The sequence below is a fragment of the Myotis brandtii genome, unplaced genomic scaffold, assembly GCF_000412655.1.
Source record: "Myotis brandtii unplaced genomic scaffold, ASM41265v1 scaffold59, whole genome shotgun sequence".
Lineage (NCBI taxonomy): Eukaryota > Metazoa > Chordata > Mammalia > Chiroptera > Vespertilionidae > Myotis > Myotis brandtii.
In genome coordinates, this window is record NW_005370223.1 from 1,936,753 (window position 1) to 1,959,091 (window position 22,339).

At 44.4% G+C, this 22,339-nt stretch overlaps 1 protein-coding gene across 10 annotated transcripts in view; it reads left to right on the forward strand.

Annotated features, from left to right (window-relative positions):
- The window catches only part of PTDSS1 (phosphatidylserine synthase 1), a 59,870-nt gene that overhangs the window by 14,276 nt on the left and 23,255 nt on the right, over window positions 1-22,339 (forward strand). The window contains exons 3-11 of one of the 10 annotated variants that reach the window (XM_014550222.1): window positions 1,511-1,579; window positions 2,896-2,973; window positions 5,466-5,510; window positions 8,704-8,828; window positions 10,894-11,052; window positions 13,672-13,823; window positions 16,603-16,744; window positions 17,555-17,667; window positions 19,257-19,322. In XM_014550222.1, coding sequence (XP_014405708.1) covers window positions 1,511-1,579; window positions 2,896-2,973; window positions 5,466-5,510; window positions 8,704-8,828; window positions 10,894-11,052; window positions 13,672-13,823; window positions 16,603-16,744; window positions 17,555-17,667; window positions 19,257-19,322 — 949 coding nt within the window. Of the gene's footprint in view, window positions 1-1,510; window positions 1,580-2,876; window positions 2,974-5,465; window positions 5,511-8,703; window positions 8,829-10,893; window positions 11,053-13,671; window positions 13,824-16,602; window positions 16,745-17,554; window positions 17,668-19,256; window positions 19,323-22,339 lie in introns of those variants that run through there. The other 9 variants (XM_005879249.2, XM_014550223.1, XM_005879250.2 and 6 more) reach the window with 9 other exon arrangements.

Below are 22,339 nucleotides of genomic sequence, written 5' to 3' on the forward strand. Positions count from 1 at the left end.
GTCTTGTCATCTATTCTCCATTCTCCCCACCCTTGGCACGTATTCTCAAATTAAGTAGTGAAATGAATGGAGAGAGAAAGCCCAACATTTGTCTTCTCCTTGAAAGACACTTTGGGGCAGTGCCTGCAGTGGATGGCATTCACAGAATGGTTCTGTTTTGGCAACTTCAAATGCATTTATCCTTGACCCAGTAAAGGCTGCCCTGCATGCTTGAGTAGAGGCCTACATATGATTGCGTCCATGTGGCTCATGTGTGTGAGTTATACATGCTATCTGTGTGGTAGAATCGGTCAACTCCTACGGGAAGGGAGCCCTGTGATTTTTTTGTGCAGACTCTGAATAACAAAGAAGCCCTTGACATTCTCCATAGGGTTTTATAACAGAGTGTTTTGGGCCGCAGGTAATAGGAAACCCATTTCAAAATGGCTTAAAGAATAAGAAAAATGTTGCCTTCCGTACATCGCCAGCAGTTCCCCGGTAGAGTGGTTCCAGGGCTGGCTGTTTCAGCGGCTCGGGGACCTCTCCGTTTCCCACCATCTCCAGCACGTTGGTCCCAGCCTGTGCTTTCGCCCTGATGATCTTGAGGGAGCTGCTCTGCGCCAGACGCAGGTCCTGACAGGGTCCAGCAGAAGACGACGTCCTCTCTTCCTGTGTTTTTAAGAGTGAAGAAACCTTTTCTAGAAAGCCTCCAGCACACTCGCCCTCAGTCCTCCTTGCCTAGGGTTGGGCGAGGAGCCTCTTTCCAAGGAGACCTGAGGACACGAACTTATGGTGCCCAGAGGAGTAGCTCACAGTAGATCTTCAGTAGCTCTTACGACGGAAAGAATAAAAGAAAGGATTACCTCCTTCGGCTTGGAGTTCAGCAGAGGCACATGGGAGAGGAATGGATCCTCAACAAATCCTTTGTCAGTCAACAGGATGAGTAAGAGGCGAGGCTCTCCAGTTCCTTCCTTCAGCCCTGTCCACAGGCCGGAGGTACCAACCCAGGTTGACGGGAAGGATGGTCTGGTCTCCTGCCGACTTCTCTCCCGTTCTCCTTTGGTTCCCTTAAATCTGGTTCGTTTGTTTGTTTTAAATGCTACTTCCATCATCTCATTACAGCAACTGACACTCAAATATAAGTGTAATTTTATAATTGAGTGTAATCATATCGCTATCAGGGGAGTGAAATTTAGAAACCTATTTCAGTCTCCAGTTGGCTTTGAGATGTCTTTCAGCAGATAACTGTCTGGTGGACTTTTCTGGCTTCTGAAGACTTCCTTGAACTGTTCCTCTTCCACCCCCTCCCAAAGCACCCAAGCCTGCTCTGCACCCCAGTGCCTGGCCCTCAAAGGATCGATGTTGAATTAAGTAACGAATCTGTCAGCAAAAAGATTCACAGCATTAGCCCTCCTTTCCCCTTGACTTATCTGCAAGACAAACAGCCCTCAGCACTTCTGTAAGGTATTCTGATTAGAATGAAGTAGTATTTCCTGATTTTCCTGATTTTATCATTCTGTTTGTCCTTCAGGCTCATTTGGCTTCTCTGAGCTCAGCGTGGTGCCAATTACATCCCTGAGATTTGAAGGTGATCCAGAAGGTTCACGGCTTCTAATTTTTTTTTTCCCCAAGTTCTTATCTCCTCATTCTCTGCCCACTGCTCACTACTTTTTCTCATTAAGTTTTTTTTCCTTAGGTTGAAAATATACATAGGGACACTTTTATTTACTTTTCTTGTTTCTTAGAGACATTTAAACTTTAATCTTAAGCAAATATCTTCCAGTTTTATCAATTATACCTCAATAAAGCTGAAAAAAAGAACAAGGGAAGAAGCAGACTAAAAGGGTCTGAGGACAAAAGTGTAACTTCTAGTTTTTGTTTAAAGAATTATACCTCCTGAGGGTTTGGTCCCTTAAACTTAGTTGTAGGTATAACGGTTGCTGGCAAGACAAGCAGTGGCCTTCTTTCTAATTTCTAAGGTCGTTTTTGAAAGGCTCCTCTTCTCATGATGAAGACATTGTGTTTCTATGTCTTTTGAAATTCAACTTGCTCTGAACATCTGATTACAAGTTTGTACTCGGGATGCAGGGCCTGCCGAAGAAGAGAAAACATGTGGTTTGAAATGAGCCTGGTAAGAAACCAGAATCCAGAGCAAAACAGGCCTCTTTCTTCCCACACCCAGTGCCTTCCCTGTTTGCGCCGCCTGGGCACGGAGAAGAGACCTGCTGGGCTCCAGGCTCCTCCAGGCACACTTGTGCATAGCTTGTTGGGAGATGAGGTCTGTGCGGAAGCCTTGAGGAAAGCACATGTTCAGAGGAGGCTGCGGTGGTACTAACCCTCCTAGGCAGACGATGCTGCGGAAAGCAGGGCTTTAAGAAGGCGGCTTGCATGGAGTAGCCAAGCGTGGGTGACCCAGTGAGCATAAATACCAAGGCTTGTGCTATAGAAAAATGCCAGCCTCCTTTTTGGTTTTTAAAAAGTATAATGGTATTTTAGTAATTACTGTCTGATGGTGAAGGTGGTTCTCTCAGTGAATAATGTTACTAAAGTGCACTTCTCAGAAGGGGGCAGCTTTGAAGTTGGCTGCTGAGGCTCACCTACCTGCGCCAGGGCTTCCTCTCACCTGTGTTCGGTAAATGGCACAGTTGGTTCCCTCCAACCTGGTTCGGGACAGAGCACCTTGTACTCTGTCTCTTCTGAAACCCACCTTCCTAAGCCTTTTCAGATCCAGTGCATTTCAGTTTGCAAAGCTGATAGGTCCTTTTTAAAAGTTGTCTTTTTTGAGAAACATTGTGATGTGATATTATGATGTGTAAGTGGGAAACCTAGAAAAAAAGGAAACAGATCAATTAGGGATAAGTCAAGGCTTAAAAACAAACAAACAGCACTGCAATAAAATGAAAATTCTCTTTCCAGGTCCTGGAACAGCGTGGGCCTGTCACAGGGAATCACAGAGTAACAGAGGGAAGTACCCTGGGGCTGAAGCAGTTGTGTGTAGGTTAAGCGAGCTGGAAGGCCCCTCGGCTCCCAGGTTCTCAAGCACCTGTCTGTCCTCTCACTTTGGAACAGCTGCTTAGGGTCAGATAAGCCGGGGCGGTGTCTGCTTTCCAGAGGCTTCTCTTACAGCAATGGCAGGTGGAAGAGGACTTCGGGGCCTTTCTACTAGTTGATGTGAGGGAACTCCCATCAGCTGCCTGGCATTGCCCCATCCTTGCAGCTCTTCTTGACCTTGCGCATCAGTTCCACACTGCAGGACCTCAACAGCTCCCAGCAGCTTGCTTCTCCCGCCTTGCTCTCCTGACCCTGAGACAGTCCTGGCTCAGGCTCTCCACTCCTCCTGATAGAGTTGATAGAGAAGTACTCTGTGCTCTCAGACCAAGGGGAGTCCTGTGAGCTGTGTGACCCTGGACAAGTTCTTTGGGGCTCACTGTCTTATCTGTAAAATGGGGGTGATGGTACCCAGCTGTTAGGAGAACTAAGAGAAAACGTGGGGGTGTCTCAGGCTTCAGCCTGGTACTCAGTGAGTGCTCAGAAAGTACTGCTGACTATTATAAATTAACATTGTGATTGCTCTTGAGGAAAAACAACAACATGATTTGGAGTGTTGATTGGGCATGGAATTCTATTGCAAGCCAAGTAAAGTATAGAGTTGGACCTTGTAAGAGGAAACCATAGAGAAAGCTGGGGTCCCCTGTTATGAGAGGTTAATTCAGTGGCATGGATGAAGTACTGGTATATTTCAAGCCAGATAGCCATCATAATACGGAGATCATTCATTCATGGTGACAAGTCAAGAGACATCAACTCAAAATCAGTGAAGAGTGAAGAGAAAATTACTTAAAAGATGGCAATATTAGCTGTCGGTTTTCCAATGGCATGTGAAAGTTAACCATGTTATGTTACCTAAAAGGGGATTCAGGCTTCTCTGCTTCATTGTGCTTTTCTGAGAGAGGAGCAGATGATTAAAAAGACTATAGGTATCTCTCCCTCTCTGAGCTCTCACTACTTGCCATCCAAAACTCGGGCACCAGATTAATTTGGAGAAAGCAAAGTCTCTCACAAAGCTAATGTACTTTCTGAATTCTCACCATCTATACTCAGGAACTGAGAATTGGATAGTGGGGACACTTGTAACAGATTTTCCTAATGTGAACTTGATACATCAGAAGAAAGCAGTTCATATATGTTTTAATTTAGCCTGTGTAAGAAGAGAGGGATTTTAGAATGAGTTCCAGAATAAAAACTATAGTGTAAATATTTGCCTCAGACAGGATCCCGGTTGCAAGCAACAGAAGCTGACTGTGCTGATTTAAAAGCCTGTTAACGGATATTGGCTGGCTTGAGGAATTGTAGAGGCTGGGAAACAAGTTCCCAGGGAAGCTTCTAGAACTGGCATGTCACGCAGAGCTGGTCTAATGAGGAAACCCCAGTGAGCTTAGGCTGTAGTCTGTCCCATTGTCACTTCTGCAGTGAACTGTAATGGAACCTCATGCCACAGTCAGCAGTGTGAGGAGTGCCACCTCCCACCACTCTAGCCAGCACCAGAGGGAGGAGAGGAGGGCTGTGCATAGTCACCTCTTCTACCGCCAGCTCTGAGGCCAAGCCTGGCATGGGTGCGACTGAAGAACCAGGCCCTAGTTATAAAGAATCCTGGGCAGCAAGTTCTGGCATCTCCCCGGGAGACGCGGGACGCATAACGCTGGAAATTCTCCAAGTGTAGGAAGGCTGTCCAAAGGCGCGGGCAGCTCCGGGCAGGTCGGGTGCCCATTAGAACAGTGTTCAACATTTGCGAGTGTAACCCTTCAGTTGGTCGTAAATCACTCTGGTGAAACCAGCTTGCTTGCCTTCTACCTTTTTTTTTAAAATGAAATAAAATAGAAGAGAAAGTGTTGTGTATCACTTATAGTACGTTTCATCTTGTGAAACTTTTCATTGAACGTGATCTGCATTGGTGTATGGAAACTGAGTTGCCAGGTAAAAGCTATTGTTACCCCAGTTCATGATCTTAAAAGCCTGCACAGTCCAGTGCTCGGAGTTTATTTTCAGTTTCACTACTCACCTCACTTATTTTCAAAGCATAGTATTTGTCTTTTCTCTTTCATTTTCAGAATAAGTCAGTGCGCCCCCACCCTGACTCACACACACACACACACACACACACACTCCTGTGAGAAGGGAGCTTTCACTTGTTAAGGTACAATCTGTATGACTTAGACTTACAGGTAACCTACTTACTGTTATAACATTGTTTCCCTGGGAAATGATGACCTGAGTTCCAAAGAAAAAACCAAAACACACACAACGTGAGGAGACTTGGTGCCTGTTATGTGTATGGCAATAGTTGTTACAATGTGGATGAATCATGTCAACCTAGACTTGGACCTCAAAGTATCTGTCAGAAAAAAAAACTTAAGTAAAGGGCCTTTTACTGTCTAGTCTTGTTTCTGAAATGAGTTCGTTCTAACCCTGTAATGTTACCCCTGCAGGTCCATTTACTCGACCTCATCCAGCCTTATGGAGAATGGTTTTTGGTGAGTTACCCATTGGATTTTAAAGTATATGCTACTTAAAAAGTTTTTTTCCCCTGCATATTATCATAGCAGTTTTGCTTACCATTCTATAGGAAAAAAACTATCGCTTTTTACTTCTTGGTGTTCCTAATATAAATTTTTTATTAAAATCTTTGCCACAAAATCAAGTACTGGTGACAGTCAACATCCTGGTACATGTGAACCGTTTTAGCTCCACTTGCCCCTTCTTATGCTGTGTCTCTACTGTACACAGGACTTGACATAGGGATTGTGGCTTGCTTTTCTCTAACCAGTTAACCACCACACGTCCAAAACGGAAACCATCCCCACCCGCCACGATATTTTGAATTTAAAAAATCAATTTGCAATGAATATTACAAAAATAAATATATTACAATTCAGGTGTTATTGAATATTTTCAGCTGAAAATTCTCACAAAAATGATTTTAAAGTTGGTCAGGGCTGCTGCCACTTAGGGAAAACTTTTTTTTTTTTTTTATAGACGCGTGTGGCGTGTGGGGAAGGTCCGCCGCTTGCGTCTATAGACGCTTATGGTGGACAATGGGTTAAGCATCTTCCTGTTTCTCTTCTCTAGTGCAGCTCAGGTGTATCCTAGGAGCACATTGGTCTCCTCGGCATCGAGGAGGACTGAAAAGTCCAGCGATCTCAGTGTTATGAATGGGAAAGAACTTGGGCAAGGGAGTCTTTAGACAAAGAGCCCTGATTTGAACTACAGTTTAGTGATCAGTATTTTATATAAATACTGGCTGTCTTATTTTTATTTGATTTCTAGTCCAAATATCACCTCAATGGATTTAACACAGATCTTCAGAACTATAGACATTGGCTTTATCTTGCCTAAATAAGACATCAAATAAATTACTTTAACTTCAGAAAATGTAATCTTCTGCATAAGGACCCTAATGATGGACCTTCCGCTCAAGGTTGCCTGTTTTTCTTTCAGTGTTCAGGGATCAAAGGTAAATCCCTTTGAACTTAGTGGTCATTCCGGACCTTCGTTCAGTGCCCCGTGGGCAGGCGCTGCTTTGCCCGAGGCTGTGATGGGCAGACAGCCCAGGAGCCGCTCTGCCAGTCAGGAGGGCCCTGCAGAGGGAGGACATCTGCAGCCAACGCACTGTTAAACCAATCATCAGAAAAGTCCGATGTGGCTTAAGTGTTAGGACCATGTGAGGTGATAGTGACTGGGTGGCTGCTTTCGCTTGTGCGTGAGGGGAGGCTGGAGGCAGGGTGCGTCATCCAAAACCTGCATGCAGAGGAGGATCTGAGCGTGCCACAGCGGGGTGGGAGCCAGACAGAGAATGAGCTCAGTGGTCCGCAGCTAGGAAACGTTCGGCGTGTTCCAGGCCAGGGGGGCTGGAGCTTAGCAGGCCTGGGGAAGCTGTGAGTGGTCAGAGTTAGGCACAGACGGAAACCTGCAGGGCTTGTAGGCCACTCAGGATTGTGGGTGCGAAGGGTAGTCGGAGGTCATGGGAGGATTTTTTGCAGAGAAGTGAGATGGTTCATTTACATTTTTTAAAAAAATATATTTTATTGGTTTTTTTACAGAGAGGAAGGGAGAGGGATAGAAAGTTAGAAACATTGATGAGAGAGAAAGATCCATCAGCTGCCTCCTGCACGCCCCCGCACTGGGGATGCGCCCGCAACCAAGGTACATGCCCTTGACCGGAATCGAACCTGGGACCCTTCAGTCCGAAGGCCGACGCTCTATCCACTGAGCCAAACCGGTTCGGCGGTTCATTTACATTTTTAAAAAGACAGTCCTGGTTGCATCATACTTTCACCTCATGGACTTAATGTATCTGCTTGAAGTTAAAAGTTATTTTTAGCTAGTTGGGTACACCTGAGCTTTTCCTATTTCAAATGGTCCACTATAGGGAATGAGCAGTTTTGTTTCTTACCTGAGATCTTTTTGGGATCTTGGATCCCTTTGCTAATCCGATGAGAACTATGGATCCTTTCCTCCCCTAACAGACACACAGACACACATGCATTCATGCATGTTTGCTTCACACACAAGTTCTCATGTTCTTCATGGACCGCGAAGCCCAGCCATGAAGTAATTATTTTGAAAGGATTATAATAAAAAGGTCTGGGGAAGTAGGGGAGCATTTGAGTTGAAAATTTGTGTGAAAATAGCTGGTGCATAAGTGCAAACCCAAGGAGGTCCTCACACCTATGTGCCTAGGCCCAGGGATGCACGACCTGGCGGGAATGCTCCTCTGCAGCCCCCCCGCCCCCATCCCCCTATACACCTGCCCCAGGCCCAGGACTGGCAGCTCCCTGTTGGAAAGCCTGCGCTGTAGCCGGTCCATTGCATTCCAGCCATGACGCCCTCTCCTCTGGAGTAGCTCCCTGCAGATTAGTGCTGAGCCAAGTTTGGATGGGGTGCTGTGGTCCAAGGTCATTTGTATCACAGTGTCTAGATGTCCTATATTAACGCATAAATTCTAGCAGGTTCGACAGAAACAGAAGTGACAAAGCCCCAGTGGTTGGTTTTCAGACCTTTCTAAAGTGTATTAGCAGGCTTTTGCCTTTTTAGAGTAGATTAACTTTATTTTTCAATGACGTGGGAAGATTATGAGGAAACCAATTACGATAGGATGTGACAGTAAGGAAACGCCTGCAAGGGCTAATGTGGGCCACCTCCCGCACTCCAGACCTGTCACTGCTGAACTGGCCCCCCAACTATCTACACCGGCCTCGCCCACCTGCACCCCCTCTCCACACAGTGGCCAGAGTCGGCCTCGTAAAATGTTCCCTAGATCATCATATCCCCCACTGAAACCCTGTCAAGTGCTCCTTGTTTCACATACGATAAAATCTGAAACCTTTGCTGTGGCTCCCAGCTGACTGTCACTTCAGGGCCACCGCACCCCTTCCCCGTGCTGATGGCACCCCAGCCACATGCCGCTTCCAGACACTTCTCTCTCCAGGGACCTACCTGCAACCTTTCTCGGCCTGAAAGCTGCACTCACCCCTCCACCCCCACCCCCACCCCACCCCCTCTGTCTGCCAGTCCTTCAAGTCTCGGCTTCAGCATCCTTTTCTCAACAATGTTGCCGACCCTCTCAGTCTGAACTAGGACTGTGCATGAGACTCTCACCAGGAAGCCCAGATTGTACCGGGGGTCCAACACGCTGTGTCACAGTGACACTGTTTCTGTTTCCCTCAGGACTCAGTGTGCTCTACTTCCTCTTCCTGGTCTTCCTCCTCTTCCTGAACTTCGAGCAGGTGAAATCCATAATGTACTGGCTAGACCCAAATCTCCGCTACGCCACGAGGGAAGCGGACATCATGGTATGTACTGGTCAGTGGTTCCGGGCATTGCTGGGCTCCTGGGTGTTGGAGGGAGTCCGTGCACATTCCAATGGCTCCTGCTCCGTGTCTCCTGAGTAGAGAGCTAAACAAGGTCTCTGGGCAGGGTGGTGAGGGCGTGGCTTCCCTGAGGGATAGTCAGGGAAGCGAAGTCCTCTCGGAGCCAAGGGGTGGCAGGGAGCCTGTGAGCGTGATCGGGAGACGGCCTTGGGTGTGTATCTGCCTCCGTCACTTGGTAGCTGTAGGACTTCGGGTAACACACTCTATTTTGGGAGTGGACTGCGAACTAAGGAAGTAACATTATCCACGAGGCCTAGCACAGCGCCTTGCACACACAGGTCCTCAGTGGTGGAGCTGCATCTGCTCCATCACCTCCAGCCTACACCACGATCCTTCCCACCTGCTGCCATGAGGAGCCACTTGTCATGATTTAGGCCAGTGGTCAGCAAACTCATTAGTCAACAGAGCCAAATATCAACAGTACAACGATTGGAATTTCTTTTGAGAGCCAAATTTTTTAAACTTAAACTATATAGGTAGGTACACTGTTATTAACTTAATTAGGGTACTCCTAAGGCTTAGGAAGAGCCACACTCAAGGGGCCAAAGAGCCGCATGTGGCTCTCGAGCCGCAGTTTGCCAACCACGGATTTAGGCCATTGCATTCATTAGCTTTACTAAATCACAAAACATAACTTTATTCTTGGCTGAAGCTGCTCTGTGCTTTGGTGTCAGATGCTATTTTACACGGTAATGCATTTGCTCCGCACCCCTCCCTTCAGTGCCTAACACTTGGTACAGTTTGGAGAAAGAGCTGGTGATGCTCACAATGGGAGGTCAGGCATTTGGGCCAGAGACAGACCCTGTTTAACAAGCAAGATACAGTAGGAAGGGACTTAATAAAAGGTCCGAGAAGTCATCCTTCTACTGCAGTTGAGATTGGTCAGACCCTTCGGAATGGTGTTTCCAGACTTTATCTTTAACGTTTATAAAGGACATGCTAAAGGCAGGAATAAGAATGCCAGAAATGACTTCGAAGTCTTGGGGAGAACAGTCTGTTGGGGGTTCGGACTCTAAGGAAGAGGATGGTGCAGGGTGACTTACAGCTTCTAATGATAATGATTGTGACAGTTGGGGTGAGGGTGATAGCAGGGGCTGATTGGGGTTGTCTACTCTGCCAGGCACTGGGCTGGGCGCTTTATATTGAATCTATACAAGCCTCACGCATGCATGGCAGACAGTCTTATCCCCATCTTACCAAGGAGAAAATAGAAACTTAAAATAGATAAGTATTTTGCTCAGAGCACAAATTGGTTAAGATCCCTTTGGCTCTAAAATCTGTACTTGCCTTTTGGGCTAGTCTTCAGTTATACAGTTATAATAATAATAATAAGAAGAAGAAGAAGTGCTTTCATGCTCACTGAAGTCTATGAAATCTTAGAGATTAGGAGAAAGATGTCTCAGATATATTTCCCCCACAATTTTCTTGGACTTTTAAAAATATATATATTTTTTGATTTTAGATAGGAATGGAGAGGGGGAGAGAGATACAAACATCAGTGTTGAGAGGGAATCATTAATCGGCTGCCTCCTGCACGCCTCCTACTGGGGATCGAGCCTGCAACCCAGGCATGTGCCCTTGACTGGAATTGAACCCAGGAACCTTCAGTCTGCAGGCTGACGCTCTATCCACCGAGCCAAACCGGCTAGGGCTTTATTTATGTTTTGTTACTGACCTAACACAGTTGCCTTGTGGTCAGGTGACAGAGCATATGTGATACCCCTTTGAGATGTATAAGCCTTTGTAAAATTATTTTACTTCTCATTTTAACCCAGCTTTTGCAGTTCAGAGCAAAGCAATTTAATTTATAAACTCTAATTAATGCTTATCCTTATTTCCTCAAGAATCTTCAGTTATGAAAACATTTTTGTTGGGCAGGACATATATTAGTTATTAAGGTCACATCAGTTCCTGTTTATTTTCAGAATCCTGGAAGCCAGTTGATTTCTAGAGTATCATTAATTATTCCCCTTTTTACTTCAAACAGGAGTATGCTGTGAACTGCCATGTTATCACCTGGGAGAGGATTATCAGCCATTTCGATATATTTGCATTTGGACATTTCTGGGGCTGGGCCATGAAGGCCTTACTGATCCGCAGTTATGGACTCTGCTGGACCATCAGCATCACCTGGGAGCTAACTGAGGTAAGAAGGGGGCGGGCCATCATCTGGACCCTGCAGTGTGGATAGTTTATATGGAGGAAGAAGCTGGTCCATCAGTTCACAGTCAAGTATCCGTTCTCCAGCGTCAGGAACAAAACTGCATTGAAAACACCCCCTTAGGAATATTTTTGTGAGAAAGGAACTAGCTTCTTGCTAACTTAAACTGTGCCTCTATGTCACAAATCTTAAAGAGAAACAAATGAGTCCTGGCCGGGTAGCTCAGTTGCTTAGAACATCATCCCCATTCGCCAAGGTTGCAGGTTCGATCACTGGTCAGGGCACATACAAGAAGCAACCAATGAATGCTTCATAATAAGTGGATAAGTAAATGGAACAAGTCAGTGTTTCTCTCCCTCCCTTTCTCTCTAAAATCAATAAATAAAAAATTTAAAAAACACACAAATGAAATAAAGCTAAAGAATGAAATTGAAATCCCAAGTGAGACAAATAAAGGATAATGAGATCTGCTTAGAAGTAAATAGATAGTTTACCCGGTAACGAGTTTCCAGCTTGAAATAAATAGGATTGTGTGTTTAGGAACTACTAGGGCATAGATGATGTTTTGTAGCTGAAGAATGAATTACCGGTACAGCGTTACATCTCAGTAATCAAACGTATTGTCTCATTTAATGAATGAAAAGAGATATATTCTTGAAAAACCATTAGCAAAATGAAACTTGGGGAACGAACTCATTTATTGTTTAGTTATTATATTACTCTTATTCATTCACAAGAAACACAATTTGGCCATGTGCACAGCCTGTTTCTCCAAGCCAGTCATCATCCTGACCCTAACCTAGAGGAGCAGGGTTCTCCCCAGGCTGCGGTGTTCTCCACGCCACCCCCGCAGCCGCTTCGTTTCAGCAACTGTGTCATCACCGGCTGCCGAGTAAGAGCTGATGCTCCGCCTCATGGCTGGAAGCCTGGGAAAGTGCCTCAGGGTAGTGACCCACCTGGGTCAGGGCGCAGTCCCCACCGTCACCTGCAGGAGCTGCTTTGTACCTCTCAGCAGCAGGCACGCTAAGGAGGCAGGCGCTTCATACACGTGCATTGGTAATGTTTCACAGTCCATGAAATGCTCTCATGAGTAGTTTTATTTTGTAGTATTTATTATATTACTCCAGAGTAATTCTCTTCTCTTATATTACTTTGTAATTACATTACTTTGTAATTATGGGGTTGCCTCCTTAGAGAACCCCAGGCAGTTTCTCTGTAATTTCAGACTTGGGCCTTCACACGGCAGAGCGTTCTGTCCCGGACACAGCCGTTCTGCCCTTGTTTTGAACAACATTGTGCAGTAGACTTCTGTTCCACCCTGGACATTACTGTTCCCCTTTCTGAAATGCCTCGTCTCCATCTCTGTCTCCCGAAGCCAGTCGCTTCTGGCCTTAATGATCCCACTTCAGGATACCTTCCGTGCAGAAGCCTGTGCAATTGCCTTCTCTCAGGATGGCTCCTGTCCCCTCTCTGGTCCTTTTATGTCACCATGGTAACACTTCCCCAGCCTGCCCTATTGTGTGGTTCCAGATGAACATCTGACTCCTGCCCTGGAGATTAAGCACCTTGATTTCATTTTGTCTTACCGTCTGCTCATCATCGGTGCTTCATAAAAGATGATCATTTTTGGGAATCAGTTAGTGTGAGATTTCCCATTAAGCTATCAGTTCCGTATATCATGTCATCAAGGTCTAGGTTTTTTACTTTATGTTTACAGCTTCCTCCCTGTTTTACCCAAATAAACAGGGAGTGGAATATTTCTAAAATGCACAGCTTCAATTACCAAGCTGCTAATTTTGAGGATTATGCCAGTGCTTTGTTGGCAGGTCTGAGAACTTCTCTCCTTTACCCTCCTGAGTCCTTGTCGTGTTGCCCTTAGCCAGCACAGCTCATCAGTAGTATTTTGTAAAGAGGGGCCATCATTTCTTTAAAGGCCTCTGTCAAAAGATGAGCTGTCTGCATCAGTACTGTTTGCAAACCACTCGCAATATAAAAAACAAGAACTAGATTACAAACCCTACTTTTTTTTTAATACATCAGGAAAAACTGACATATCAACAACTGTTCCTAAAACATGTATTATTAAAAGGAAATTGGCTTGGCTGGTATGGCTCAGTGGTTGAGCATCGACTTATGAACTAGGACAGTGGTCGGCAAACTCATTAGTCAACAGAGCCAAATATCAACAGTATAACGATTGAAATTTCTTTTGAGAGCCAAATTTTTTAAACTTAACTTATATGGGTAGGTATATTGTTAATAACTTAATTAGGGTACTCCTAAGGCTTAGGAAGAGCCACACTCAAGGGGCCAAAGAGCCGCATGTGGCTCGAGAGCCGCAGTTTGCTGACCACGGAACTAGGAGGGCACAGTTGGATTCCTGGTCAGGGCACATGCCTGGGTTGCGGGTTCGATCCCCAGTTAGGGGGCATGCAGGAGGCAGCTAATTCATGATTCTCTGTCATCGATATTTCTCTCTCTCCCTCTCCCTTCCTCTCTGAAATCAATTAAACATATTTTTTTTTAAAAAAAGGAAATTTATCTTTACGTGTGGTGCTCCATTTTTTATTTTTATGTTACCACCATCGTCTGTTGTGTCCTCAGCTTTTCTTCATGCATCTCCTGCCCAATTTCGCTGAGTGCTGGTGGGACCAGGTGGTCCTGGACATCCTGCTGTGCAACGGCGGCGGCATCTGGCTGGGCATGGTCGTCTGCCGGTTCTTAGAGATGAGGACCTACCACTGGGCCAGCTTCAGGTGAGCCGCGCCCCTCTGGACAGCGCCACAACTTTCCCCGCGAGCACGGAACTGCTGTCGTAGATGCAGCCTACGGCACAGTCTTTGATGACAAGAAGTAAATGACACATTAGTAATTGAAACTCATAAATGATTAGAAACCTAATTTTAGGCATTCATCTAGAAAGTACTAAGTCATTTATGATTTTCTCAAAACTGTCTCCTTTCCACCTGTGTGCCTCAGCCTGCATTCAGACTGCCATCGCTGGATTAATTAGCCCCCTCTCTCCAAGGTAACCCCTCAAAGCCTCCTCACACATTGCTGGACTGATTTTTTAAAGAATGTCCCATTCACCACATCATTCCCCTATGATAGCTTCTCGTGGTCTTTAGGACAAAGTGTGCTTCCGTGGACTCAGCAGGGTACCTTTCTCCACACCCTCCAGGGAACCGAGCGCCCTGAGCCCATGTATATACTCCCGTCTGCCTGGATCTGCCTGTGTTCCCAGGGGCCACGGTCCTTCACTTTCCTGACCTGGCTCACTTGTTACGTCGTCAGGCAGTTGTCTCTGACTGTCTAGTTGCGTGTTCCTCCTCTCCTCCGTGCAGAACAGTGCACACCCCGTCATTCTTTATCCTGCTTCTCTGAACTTGCTCCTCAGTTTGACTGGCAGGAACCATGCCATTGATAAGGAGGAAAAGAACGCGGTAGAGATAATGAAAATAGTCGTTTTTATTGTGTTTAAAACTTTATTTATATAACAAAATATGAGCATTTTTCCAGCATTTAAATTTTTTAACAATATAATTTTAAAGGGTTTCTTCATATTCCAACATATGGATAAACCATAAGGTATTTAAACAATTCCCTTTTATGAGCATTTAGTTATTTCAAACTTTTCACTTTTATAAAAAAGTGGACATTTTGAATATGTGTCTTTGTATGCATATCTGATTTTTTTAACATAAATTCTTACAAGTAGAATATACCAATTTATGTTCTTACCTGTATACACCAATGAATATGTGTTCATTTCATTATTGCTTTGAATTTTATTTTTAAGCTTTGTCAATTTTATTACACATAAAATCGTGTGATATTAAATTTCTATTAGATCTTTCTCTTTCATTAGCGCTTTTTCTGGATTAAGGATTTTAACATTTGTCATAAATGTGATTTTCTATTTTGTCATCTCTCTTAATTTTTTTTGTGGTAGTTTTGTCATTTAAACTTTAAAAGCTTTAAATCTTCTTGTTTAGGTTAATGTTAACCCGTATTTTCTTCTAATTCTTTAATGGTTTAGTCTTTTTATTATAAGAAATTTTAGAATTGTTTCTTTAGCCAATGACTGGAAAGGTTGCTTGTTAATATATTTAAGGCAGTACATATATAATGTAACAACCCGTAATTGTGCTGGATACTGCTCCAAGCAAGCTCTGTAAGCAGTATGGCATTTGAGCTTTCTATCAATCCGAGGGGTAGACACTACGTTCTTCTCATTTTAGGGATGACAATACAGAGACTTAGGTTTAGTAATTCGCTGAAGGACATATAACCAGCGAACTGTTGGGTCTGAATTTGTGTCAGACTGTCCGGCTCCTTAAACCCTGACATAATGCTTTCCTACTTTCATATATTTATGCTTCCAATTCGACTTGAGAATCGTTTTGTCGGGTCAACAAACTAATCAACAGAAAATCCCATTGGTGCTTTTTTAAAAGTTCTATGAAATGTACAAATGACTATAGATTCACTTAAGTTGAATTAACAACTTCTTTACTATATGAAGTATTCCAGATCCCAATTATGCCGAATTTCTCTATTTATTCCCAACTATCCCTACATCTTTAGACGAAGTTTGGCCATTTTTTAAAAATACAGGTCCTTCATAGTTCTTGTTTACTTTGGATAGTTCTATTTTGCTATTGCTTTTTGCAGCGAATGTGCTTGCTGCAAGGTTTTCTCACTACATGCTTGTCGATGGGTAGGTGAGTGAATGAGAAACAAACCTGGTTTCCTTCTACTTCCCCCACCTCCCTCCAAAGGAATGAAGGCCTGACTGTTTGCACTTGTGCCTTCAGCACTTAGCACAGTCTGAGACTTAAAGATCCTGATGTAAGTCAGCACTGCTCACTGCTGTGTACCCTGGGTTTCGGCTCCTGCACTAGCCAGGCAGGGCTGGCATGCACCCCCGCGCCCAGGCTTGCAGAGTGGGCCTGCGTCCTCCAGTTGCTCTCTCTGAGCCTAAATGTTCTCATCTGTAATATGTGACTTTCTGTCATGGGCATATGACATTTTTAATTGAGTCAATCTTGGGATCAAAAATAAGGTTAAAAATCATGGCTCCCTTATCTGAGGGAGAAACAGGGTGAAGTGCAGATGTGGGCTGCGAGAATGTGGAGCAGGTTCTCTTACTAAAACGCCCCGATCTGGGAGGCAAACAGTGGAGGGAATCGGATTCTTGCTGGTACCCTCCTTCCTGCTTGGCTCCAGAAGGTGGTCTCCAGTGCCTCTCAGCTTCCTTCGTCAGCTGTTCACCAAGCAAGGCCTCTCCTGGCTCTGCGGGACCTGGGCTCTGCGATGTGCCTGTCATCCCGGACTTCCCCGAGTGTCACCTGTGCAGAGAGAGGCCCTTGTTGCACAGACAGTTCACACGGAAAGGCATCTTCTTGTGCGGAGCATTGGTTGTAAACAGTCAACGCAGAGGGGTTTTTTGTTTGTTTTTTCTTGTTTTGGGGTTTTTGTTCTTCCCCTTTCTTATCTCTTTGGATTCTCACTGGAGCTGTTCTCTTCTTACAGGGACATCCACACCACCACTGGGAAAATCAAAAGAGCCGTGCTGCAGTTCACTCCTGCCAGCTGGACCTACGTTCGATGGTTCGACCCCAAGTCTTCATTTCAGAGAGTGGCTGGAATATACCTTTTCATGATCATCTGGCAGGTATTCTTTTCAGATGCCCAGAACTAGGGGAAAAAATAAAACAATCCAAGAATTTAGAGGTGATGCTAGTTGACATTGCTTACCAGCTAGATGTTTCATCATGAAGGCATTTAAAAATATGAACCTTTGAATGACAAGGAACAAATTAAAATTCTCCTAAAGGAGCTCATAGTAAGCATCCATCACCCAATGAGTTAGGCATTGGATTGCTTTTTAGAAAGATCATTTTCAGGACCAAAGGAACAAATGCAAGGCTTTTTTTTTTTTTTATGTTTCAAATCCAATGTGTGATTTTTAAAATTGTGTCTCTAGGCTGTTGCCACTTTGGGTAATTTATTTTATTTTTTAAAATATGTTTTCATTGATTTTAGGGAAAGAGAGAGTGAGAGATAGAAACATTAATGATGAGAGAATCATTGATCGGCTGCTTCCTTGTATGCCCCCTACTGGGGATCAAACCCGAAACTGAGGCGTGTGGCCTGACCAGGAATTGAACCATGACTATCCCAGCAGATCACACACCTGACCCGAGTGACAACTGTGTGAAACAGGAAGCATGACAAGTAGCTGGTGCCCCCATGTGCTTCTCCCAGCACCCCAGTACCTCCCTCTTGACCCCCGTTGGCTGATGCCCATGTTGTACCGGCTATTACAAGTCTCAGTAGCAACCCTTGGAAGACCCCAGGTGTCCTCTGAAAATGCTTTGAACAGACCAGTCAGTTATTTTTAGTTGTAGAATTCCCATAAGGGAGTATATGATTATGACTTAGAATGAAGTACCAGGTTGACTGCTGCCTCCTTCTTTTTCAGCTGACTGAGTTGAACACCTTCTTCTTGAAACATATCTTTGTGTTCCAAGCCGGTCATCCACTGAGTTGGTGTAGGATTCTCTTTATTGGTGGCATCACAGCGCCCACAGTGAGGTAATGCTGTACAAGTCTGACTGTCACTTGAGCATGTTAACCTGCTTTGTATTCTCCTGTTTGGCATGAGGGAAGTCACATAAACTAGCAGATTTTCCATGAAACGATCATTGTACAGAATTATATGTTCATAATATGAAGAACATGTTTTGCTCAGACCTCAGTAACAGAAGTGAATAATCAAAACCACAACATTATTTTCAAACCCCTTATAATCTCCACTGCTTATTAAAAAAACATGAGTAGCAGTGATGTTGAGGTTCCCTTTTTAATGAGATTATTGAAAAATACAAATGTTGTTATGGTAGATCTGAAGTCATAAATGATATTTATTTATTTTTTTAATAACAGTTGACATTCAATATTTTTAATATATTTTTGTGATGTATTTTTATTGATTTCAGAGAGGAAGGGAGAGGGAGAGAGAGACAGAAACATCAATGATGAGAGAGAATCATTGATCAGCTACCTCCTGCATGCCCTACACTGGGGATTGAGCTCACAACCTGGGCATGTGCCCTGACTGGGACTTGAACCATGACCTCCTGGTTCATAGGTCGACGCTCGACCACTGAGACACATCTGCTGGGCAAAGACCTGAATTCTTTATTACTAGAATTCTTCAGCGGGGTCTTTGTGGTGAAGAGATGATAGTTCTGGATGAGCTTTAGGTGTAAGTGAATCCCCTGAAGTTTAATGCAAAATTCTGTGTGTTTTATATGCCTTTATAGATGGCTTTCATAAATCCTCAAAGTTTGTTATCCCAAAATGATGATGAGCTCCTGGTTCGGATGCAGCTTCTGAAGGGACGGGTTGAGCACTAGAGTGTGGCTAGTCCACATCGAAATGTGCTATAATGTAAAACACCCCGGACTGTGGAGACTTAGTACAAAAACAATATACAGCACTTCTTTATAATGTTTCCAATAGATTGGGTTAAATAACAAAGATTATGAAAATTTCATCTGTTCGTTTTTGCATTTCTTAGGTGGCTATTGGAAAATTTTAAATTGCATTTGCGGCTTTTATTGTATTTCTGTTGGGTAGGTGTTGCTCTAAGTCTTTCAACTCTATGTCATTGCCCACCCACTTTTAAAAAAATTTTTTTTATTTTGTCAGTAACATTCAAAATCGTTGGCATTCAGTGACCTGCGAGGTCCATTCTGGTCTCTGAGAGCCAGGAAACATCTATGCTTTTTGCCTGGTTACCATCAGCCACCTTGGCCTGGAGGGAGCCAGAGGAGACCGTTAATGACAGCACCGGTGACTCTCAGAATCGCCTCCACAGAGGGAGACTGAGGCGCCCACTAGGGCTGCTTTGGCTCAGGGCTCTGGGAGCCTGTCCCTGAACCAAGACCATCTTTGCCAATAACCAGGCTCCCCTCCTTGCAGCCCAGCCCGAACTCCTAACCTCTCACAGGAACATCTCAGCAGTCACCAGCTTCCTAGTTCCTTAAAGAACTAGACCAGGCAGCTGGCGTGCGTGGAACAGGGCAGGACATCTGTCTATTCATCTGTCACAGTAATTCAACTCCATGGTGACTGGCTGGTCTTACAGAAGCTCAGTGAATTCCCCTTTGTCCTTCCAGACAGTACTACGCTTACCTCACCGACACGCAGTGCAAGCGCGTGGGGACCCAGTGCTGGGTGTTTGGGTAAGTACCTGCCCAGTGGAGGTTTAAAAAACACATACACCTTTAAATCGCTTTTGCTATTTCCTGACCCTGTGTTGAATGCCTTTCAATGCAGGTTTCCTAGGAAGGCTTGCTGATGTTTTTAGATGGCTTTCATTTGTGGAGGTTTTTTTTACCTTAGTTCTTTTTATTCTCAGAAGATTAAATATAAATACAGTGAATTAGATAATTCCCTTATAATCCCTTTCAGTTAAGGTAGATTAAAAGCTTCAAATTTGACTTTTCCAAATGTTAGTAGATATTTTTGCTTGTTTGTTTTTATTTTTTTACATTTATTTTTCAATTAGAGTTGACATTCAATATTATTTTATATTAGTTTCAGCTGTATAGCATAGTGGTTAGACATTTATATAATTTACGAAGCGATCCCCCTTGGTAAGTCTAGTACTCACCTGGCACCATACGTAGTTATCCCAATATTATTAACTGTATTCCCTATGCTGTACTTGATATCCTCCTGACTGTTTTGTAACTGTCAATCTGTACTTCTCAGTCCCTTCACCTTTTTCACCCAGTCCCCAACCTCCCCCTCTGGGAACCATCAGTTTGTTCTCTGTACCTGTGAGTCTGTTTGTTTGTTTATGTAGATTCCACGTATAAGTGAAATCGTATGCTATTTGTCTTTCTCTGACTTATTTCACTCAGCAAAATTAATACCTTCTAGGTCCATCCATATTGTCACAAATGTTAAGATTTCATTCTTTATGGCCAAGTGATATTTCATTGTGTATATGTATCACATCATCTTTATCTACTTGTCTATTGATAGATACTTGGGTTGCTTCGGTATCTTGGCTATTGTAAATAATGCGGCAGTGAACATAGAGGTGCACATATTTTTTCCAATTAGTGTTTTGGGTTTCTTCGGATATATACCCAGAAATAGAATTACTGGGTCATGTGGCAGTTCTGTTTTTAATCTTTTTAAGGAACCTCCATACTCCTTTCCATAGTGGATGCACCAATTTGCAATCTGCCAACAGTGCATGAGGGTTCCCTTTTCTCCACATCCTCGCCAGCCCTTGTTGTTTGTTGATTTATTGGTGTTAGCATATGGTTTCCTTTATTAACATTACCTTTTCTGATTTAAGATTAGAATAGTTAATTGGCAAATTATAGAAAGAGGGTATAGAAACTGCTTTAAAAGAAATATTAGGAAATCAAAGGTATCTCCCACCTAGAACTCAAATGCCTTATTTTATTAAATAAATTAGATACAAAATGGATTTTTCCAATATCATCTGAATTTGGTGATAAGTTTGGGACATCATTTTGTGATGGCATTACCTATACTTTTTATGTTATTTCACATCAAAAAGACCCTGTAAAGCCCTAGCTGGTTTGGCTCAGTGGATAGAGTGTCGGCCTGCAGACTGGAGGTTCCAGTTCGATTCCAGTCAAGGGCACATACCTGGGTTGCGGGCTTAATCCCCAGTGGGGGGCATGCAGGAGGCAGCCAATCAATGATTCTCTGTCATCATTCTCTCTCTCATTGATGTTTCTCTCTCTCTCTCCCTTTCCCTTCCTCTCTGAACTCAATAAAAAATATATATTTTTTAAAAAGACCCTGCAGCCCTAACCGGTTTGGCTCAGTGGATAGAGGGTCAGCCTGCAGACTGAAGGGTCCCAGGTTCAATTCCGGTCAAGGGCATGTACCTTGGCTGCGGGCACATCCCCAGTGGGGGGTGTGCAGGAGGCAGCTGGTCGATGTTTCTTGCTCATCGATGTTTCTAACTCTCTGTCCCTCTCCCTTCCTCTCTGTAAAAAATCAATAAAATATATTTTTTAAAAAAAAGACCCTGCAAAACAGCTACTTGATATATTCCAAGGTGTAAGTTCATTATCCCCAAGAGAATTAACACTTAGCCACATGGTCATAATTTATTGTCTTGTTATGGATATAAATGCTGTATCTGAATTTATTATTATTTAAGTGATGAAAGAAACCACAGGTTATCTAATTTACAGTATCCCCCCCCCCCCCCTGTGAAATGTGAGACCATCTTCAATATGCCAGGCCAGTGGTTCTTAAACACCATGAACGATTCACGTGCCACTTAGCATTTGAAGTTCTAGAGACATCCAGCAAATCTGTATGTGATTTTCAGTCCCTTAGGTCACTTAGATTCAAAATGCTAACTTCTAAATTGAGTGTGAAAGTATATATTTGATGAAAACCTATAGTAGGGAAAAATTACTACTTTCCACAGATCCTGGTGACTGAGTTTCACAGCCTCCTCCCACCCTCATCTTGCCTTCCCTCCAGTCCACTCTGTTTCAGGCCCTCGGTGCTCACGCTGCTAGGGCAGCTTCCCTCTCCCAGCACCCTCCCTCATCCCATCCTCCTGGGATGGTGCCCCTTCATCCTGCCTCCCTGCCCCCTTGCTCGGAGGCACCTCCACGACAGCCCCACGCCCCTGGCCAGTAGTGGGCTATTTTTTAGTTATGTTTTTTAGCAGCTGAATCCCTTTCCTCAAATGACAGCCTGCCCCAACCCCTAATATACATCAGAACAAGTGAGCGGAACTGTGCTGGGTATCCCCACTTGGCCCTCTTCTCACCCCCCACCTCCCTGCCCGGGTTCTCGGGAGGTCAGAGTTCCAGGAGCGCAGTGGAAGTGTTCTTTCTGGTAAGGCCCCCACCCACACAGCTACCACTTCCTCCAAAAAGGCACTTGTGCTCCCCCTAATCAGAACGGACTCACTGTGGAACGCTTCCTGGCTTTGTGCGATGGTGTGATAACTGGGTCACCTTATCCGTGCCTCACTTTCACTGGGGGAGGGGAGGGGAGGTTCATCCGGGCCTGGAGCCCCGCTAGAGCCTCCTGGGCAGCTATGGGCAGTGCTGTGCGGTGCAGGAGGCGGTGGCAGCCTCAGGGTCTCCCCCACCCCCCGCCCCCAGCTTACACACTCTGAGCCCCGAGCTTCCAGTCTGCATTCACCTGCTTGCTTTCTTGTTTTGTGCACCGAGGAGCTCTT